General features: G+C 35.7%; 1 protein-coding gene across 1 annotated transcript; it reads right to left on the minus strand.

The window, feature by feature from the left end:
• Nucleotides 1–599: 599 nt before the first annotated feature.
• LOC133818635 (probable inactive receptor kinase RLK902) lies at nucleotides 600–4,443 on the minus strand. The gene is made up of 2 exons (XM_062251632.1): nucleotides 2,919–4,443; nucleotides 600–1,713 (listed from the first exon to the last, which is right to left on the minus strand). The coding sequence occupies exons 1-2, from the start codon at nucleotides 4,207–4,209 to the stop codon at nucleotides 1,052–1,054; spliced, it is 1,953 nt and encodes a 650-aa protein (XP_062107616.1). The 5' UTR covers nucleotides 4,210–4,443; the 3' UTR covers nucleotides 600–1,051.
• Between the last annotated feature and the right edge of the window lie 1,965 nt (nucleotides 4,444–6,408).

Consider the following 6,408-nt stretch of genomic DNA (forward strand, 5'->3'; position numbering starts at 1 on the left):
AGTTCCCCACCCTCCCAATCTCACCCATATTTTTGTTTCAAAGTTAGATTGATTTGTTAATTAAATTAAAATTTTGATTTATTTAAAGTTAATTAATAAGATTTTATTTTTTTTAATTAATTATATTTATTTTTAAAATAATTTTGTTTATTAAAATTATTTTAAAGTTTTAGTTAAATATTTATTTTATTTTATCAATTCTGAAAATATATTTAAAAAAATTTTAAAAACAATAAAATAATTAAAAATCAAATAAATCATTAAATGAGGGGTATTCTGAATATATTAAAATTTTAAATCCACAAAGCGTACTAAACTATGTAGTTTTTGCAAACATAGACTATTGATTGATAATTATCAAAAACAGAATGTATCAAGTTTGTATTTTGATTAAATATAAAGTACCAAATAAATATTTACCCTATATTTAGGTTATCATTCTTTAGTTTTTTTAAATGTAATTGAAAAATACAAAATTTAAATGTAATAAATAAATAAATTTATTATAAGTATTATATATTAATATAATCTGTTGTTCCAATTAAAGTATTTTTTTAAAAAATAAGAATCATAAATAATTGGTGCGTAGTGAATAAAAATAATCACAACTCAAATATTCCAATATATAAAGAGAAAAAGCTAAAAGAAAACCTTAACAACTCCAACAATAAACGGCCAAACGTTACAAGTTGGTATTGGTTGAGAGACTTCCATCAAACTTCCAGTCTTCTTAGTCATTTTGAAAAGAAACTCGAGCAACCAATATTTTAAGTAATATTATTATGAGCAAATTATGCATGGTTGTTTATGCTATGCAACTATTATACCAAATTCATAATTCACACAATAAAATTAAAATAATATTTATATCCCCTTTCACATTCAGCATAACCAGCTAAATAAATTTGGTACTATGAAAACAAAGGGGGAAAAACAACGAAGAGAAGTATAATGAGGGAAAATTCCTGCACAGTATAACCTCTTTATGATAAACCAAGAATAGGACAGCAATGAAAGATTGCCGTTGCTGCTATTTTTTCAAATCTTTCACTCAAGGTGGCGCAACTGTATCTGTTGAGTAAAACTGCTGTGAAATCCCCTCGTCTGTGCCAAAATATGATTCGTTCATTGCATTGTCTTCTCGCTGTGAGCTAGATCGACAGAGCTCCTCAATTCGCTTTGTCACCTCAGCCATTGAGGGACGCTTGTCAGGGTACTGTGTGGTGCATTCCAGAGCAAGTTGTAAAAGCTCAACCATTTCCTCCTCAACATTCTGGTACCTAAGAAGCTCAAGGTCAAAAACCTCAGCAGTCCACTCCTCTCGAACCACAGACTGGACCCATCTTGGAAGGTCAACTCCTTCCTCATTCAACTGGGAATGGGTGGGAGGCTTCCCTGTAAGCAGCTCCAAAAGCAGTACACCAAAGCTGTACACATCTGCCTTCAAAGAAACTTTGTGAGGATCTGTGACTTCTGGGGCACGGTAACCATCAATGCGGTTGGGAGTAGAGTTAGGACTAGCCAGATGAGCAAGCCCAAAGTCTGAGACACGAGCTTCGTATGATCTTGTAAGAAGGATATTTGAAGACTTGATGTTGCCATGTGATGAAAAAGGACCTTGCGAATGCAGGTATTCAATGCCACGAGCAGCTCCAAGAGCAATACCAGACCTTGTTTCCCAATTAAGTGGAGTCCTCCCAGCCCCACTGTTTCCTGAGGTTTAAATAAAGAAACAAATGTCAGAATTATTGGTTCTGCTAATATCACTATCTCGTTTTATTTGACCTTCCCTTGGAAGATTTTTCAAGCAGAAAAAAAGATTTACTATTTTCCAATCCTTTCTTTATTATTAATATTATTATCTCAGTATTTATTAGTCCTGTTATCCCATGAGGTACTGGTGAAGGAGGCTTTTTCTAACAGGTATAGCCAAATTCCAAGCATCCATCGAAGTAACTATAAATCCAAAGCATGAATGAATCATCTACCATTTAATAAAACAACTCATAAATAGAGAATAGAGATTGTTCACCCTTTCAAATCATGTGAAGAAAGAAAAATATTTGTCAAAGCAGACAAAATTTGGAGTACAAAATCATATAGCTTCCAAGAGAAGAAAGTAGATTGCAAATATAAAATATTTTTCTTGAGGAATGAAAGACACAGTTGTAAAGAAACATAACCACGTCCAGATCTATTCCATAGAGAATATAGGATTTTATCTTAGTTTTCTATGTGGAAGAATATGGCTGAGGACCTTGTGACTACATGACATGTGAAAGCTCACAAGAAAAACAAGTAACAGAAAACATTGACCTTTATTTATTAAAAAAATAATGTGGAAAACAGCGAAGCAGAATAAATTCGTTTCAAATATCCAATTAGATCATTTAAGATGACTTAATGATCAATGGACAAACTCAAGGCCTCTAAACGTGGCTAATAATTAGAATGGTGAACTAACGACCAGATTTGTAGATTCAGTATTCCCATAACATTCTTTAGCCAGTTTTTTTTTTCTTAAGTTTTGCTTAACAAGTTATGCATTCTAAGGATTTGTCTCCAACAGACTTTTTGGTTTGGAAAAAAGCAAGTTGAGAGTAGTATTCTCATGAAACCCAGATCTATTGGGACATATACAAATGAGGTCGAGCACATATTAATTAAATCAGACAACCAGAAAGGAATAGTATAGACATCACAGATCGCCATAATGCCAATTGAAACAAGATCAACATACCCACATCACAAAGAAGTAGATTGTTATTATTAAACCTATAAATAATCAAATATTTAAGTCAAACAGATGTCAGTAGGAAGATACAATAAAAGCTCAATTATGCAAATGACGAAAACTGACACCGAAATAATGACATAAAGAAAAAAGCAAAATTAGAGGCAAAGTTGAAAATGCTAACCGTGCAAAAGTGCAGATAAGCTTCCCATGGGCATGTAATCATAAACAAGAAGCTTTTCATCTCTGCTAAAGTAATAAGCCCTGAGTAGAACCAGATTCTCGTGATTCAATCGTCCAACCTCTTCCATTTTTTCCCTAAACTCCTTCTCAGGCACAGTCGCTTCTTTCAACCTCTTCACAGCCACAGCAACCCCCATTTCCAAAGAAGCCTTGTACGCTGTCCCGAATGTACCTTTCCCTAGTACCTCAGCCGATGCTCTCAACAAATCCTCCAAATCAAACACCCTCACAGCATTGCCAAAAAACACCAAACTCCTAGTCCCACCACTCTTTTTAGCATTTGCTTTTGCAGCAGCTGCTGACGAAGAAGAATAATCAGCACTCAAATTCTCACTATCCATCAATGACTTTGCACTATGAATTCCGAGCTCAGTAGACTTTGCGGTAATTTCCTTGGAACCCTTTTGGCCACGAGACTTTTTTCGACAGAAAAATATCAAAATGGCAAGAATGAATAATAGAAAAACAACACACCCGATGACGATTCCAGCAATGGCTCCACCCGACAAACTATTCTTCTTGTTCTTATCTACAATCTCAGTCCCATTGCAGGGCGTTAAAGGCTTTCCACAAAGCGAATTCCCCTCGAAAGAGTTAGCAGGCAAGCCGGAAAGCTTTTCAGGAATCGACCCATTCAACTGGTTAAACGAAACATTGAATTGTTCAAGCGACGGAAAATTAAGCTCTGGGATGGACCCGGTAAATCCATTGTTCTCCAGATAGAGAACGACCAACTTGGTCAAATTACTAAACCTCGGCGATATCTCACCGGAAAAATGGTTTTCACCGAGGTTAATCCTGACCAAGCTTTTCATACTGAACAAGAATTCGGGCAGTGGACCAGAAAAGAAGTTACCTTCCAAATGAAGCTCGCTCAGAGCGAGTTTTGCGATGTCAGATGGAACTGAACCAGAGAGCGCGTTGAAACGAAGGGATAGCTTCTCCAATTGAGTCAAGTTACCAATCCCCAAAGGCAGTTCTCCGGAGAGTCCAGCCCCGGGAAGTCGAAGCTCTGTAACTCCGCCGGAGCCGCAGGTGACGCCGAGCCAAGAGCACGGCGAGTCGAGCGAGAGATTCCAGCGCAACGCGCGGCCACCTAGATCCCTTTGGAGGTTCACCAAAGTCACCTTATCTGAAACCAGATCGGAGTCTCCACCGGGGAAGAAACTCAAGCAAAACACGAGAACAACTGTGGTCAATAACGGCCGCCAAACACCATCGTCAACCTTCATTTTCTCCACCGGTTTTCGCCAACATAAACAAAAGAAAAGAAACTCAGTTCTGGATGTAGTATATGAAGGGTTTGGTGATTAGATATTCTGGTTTGTCTGTTTGGAAGGAGAGAAAGTGAAGGAAAAGAGAGAGAGAAAAGGAGGGAAACGAGGAAGTACACTGGCAGGGAGTAGTTGTGACAAATAAAACCCAAAACCTTTTGCTGAGCTGGCATTCCTTACTAATATTACTACAAAAGGATGGCAGTGGGATGGGAAAAGAAGTTTGTGTAGGGTACAGTCGGGTGTAACGGAGGCAATGGAGTCGCAAGCCCCCTAAAGCCAAGCCAAGCCAAGCCAGTAGAAAATTCGAAATCAGGCAAAATTTAATTTACGAAGGTTCTTTTTAATCACTCTAATCTAATCGGACTTTTTGGAGCCTTGTTGGCTCACCCCGAACGATCTTTTGGAAGTTTTGCTTTTCCATTAGCCTTTTTGGACTTTATGTCACCTATTTAGTATCTGTCTACCACTACAATTTTATACTCTCTTACTATAACTCTGTTATATTTCATTTTATTTTATTTGACAAATATAATTCGAGTATATTAACATATTAAATTAATAAACCCAATATTCTAACTTTTTTTTAGTAATGATAATTTTATTGATAAATATCATAACATAGTAAAACCTAGAAAGCATAAATATCTCAAGGAAAATGAGAGATATTTTTTAACTAAATAAGTCGTATTTCCATCCTAAAAGTATGCACAACTAACTATAAAATGACGAAATATGAATTAGGGATACTTTTAGAAATCTATAGAACAAATTTATTATAACCTTTAACAAAGACTCAATATCATTATAAAATGCAGCTCTCTTAGCAAAAATAGACACAACTGCTAAACAATATGTGTCTACAACATCCACCGAAAGATCTAGCCAAAGAATCAATTACAGGTCCATCGTCTACTTCACACATTTTGCTTATATAACTCAGAAGCAACCTGCAAAATAAAATATCATACAAGCAAAAACAACATTTGTAGCGTCACAAAACTCTTAAGAAAGATTAGTATGTTGATTAGTGTACAGGGAGGACATAAGTGGAGTTATTGTGAAACTATGAGATAATACTTAAATATGTATGTTATTATGTGAATCATATGAGTTATATTATGATATGATTGGTTATGCATGTTTATGTGTATTAAATATATTTAAAAACCCGCTTATGTTAAAAATGGACATTTTCCTAACTTTGACCCGTTGAGGTTATAACTGTAATTTTTATGTGTTATGTGTGCGGGACCGCATTATTATGTGGGTATTCATGATATTCAGCAAGAGTCGATCCTTTCGAGCAATTTAGCGGAAAAGTCACGACGGAGATAAATACCTGGCTAGGGGTGAGCCAAGCGGTATTTTGGTAATTTTTCATATTTCACCATTAATTGATAAATGAAGTATTTTATGGGAAGCAATGTGTTGGTGGATTAGTTGATTAAATTGGAGATTTGAGGTATTAATTGTGGTTAATGTGAATCTAAGCTAAATGACCAAAAGACCCTTTGTGTATAGTTGTGAGGATAAGTTGAGGCTAGGGGCAAAAGGGTTATTTGACTTGATAATTAGTGAAAAATGACTTAAGGGTTGATGTCTATCCTCATTTCACATTTTGATATTCTCTTCCCTTCTACTAGCCTTCTCCCCTCCTCCTCACCATTGAACCCAACTAAGAACTCATCAAATTGCCAATTTCTTCAAGATATCTAGGAGAATTTAAGTTCTTTAATGGGGAATTGCAGCTGTTGGGCCCATCATCGTCACACCTTAGTGGATCATTCATAGGATAAGAAGGTATGAACCCATCTTAGTGTCCTTCGTGTTTGTTCTTGAGCTTTTGAGTTTTGGTTTGAATTATGAGTTTGAGTGGTTTCGGAAGGTTTAATTTTATGTTTTGAGGATTGGGGAAACAATTGCAACCTGTTTGGAGGTTCGATGATAGCTAGTTTCCTGATATTGGACTTGGATTTTTGGGTAACTTTTCAAAGTTTTAGCTCAAATGGTAATTTTGGTAATTGTGTGTTTTTTTTATTGTTTTGAGTGAGTTTTGATGATGTCCTGAAGTTATAAAGTTAGTATGTGATCGAATTGTTGTGAAAAATTGGTTGGAAATTGGGTTAGAGTCAGATTGGGTGTTTAAAAATGCAA

The sequence above is a fragment of the Humulus lupulus genome, chromosome 2, assembly GCF_963169125.1.
Source record: "Humulus lupulus chromosome 2, drHumLupu1.1, whole genome shotgun sequence".
NCBI classification, from domain to species: domain Eukaryota; kingdom Viridiplantae; phylum Streptophyta; class Magnoliopsida; order Rosales; family Cannabaceae; genus Humulus; species Humulus lupulus.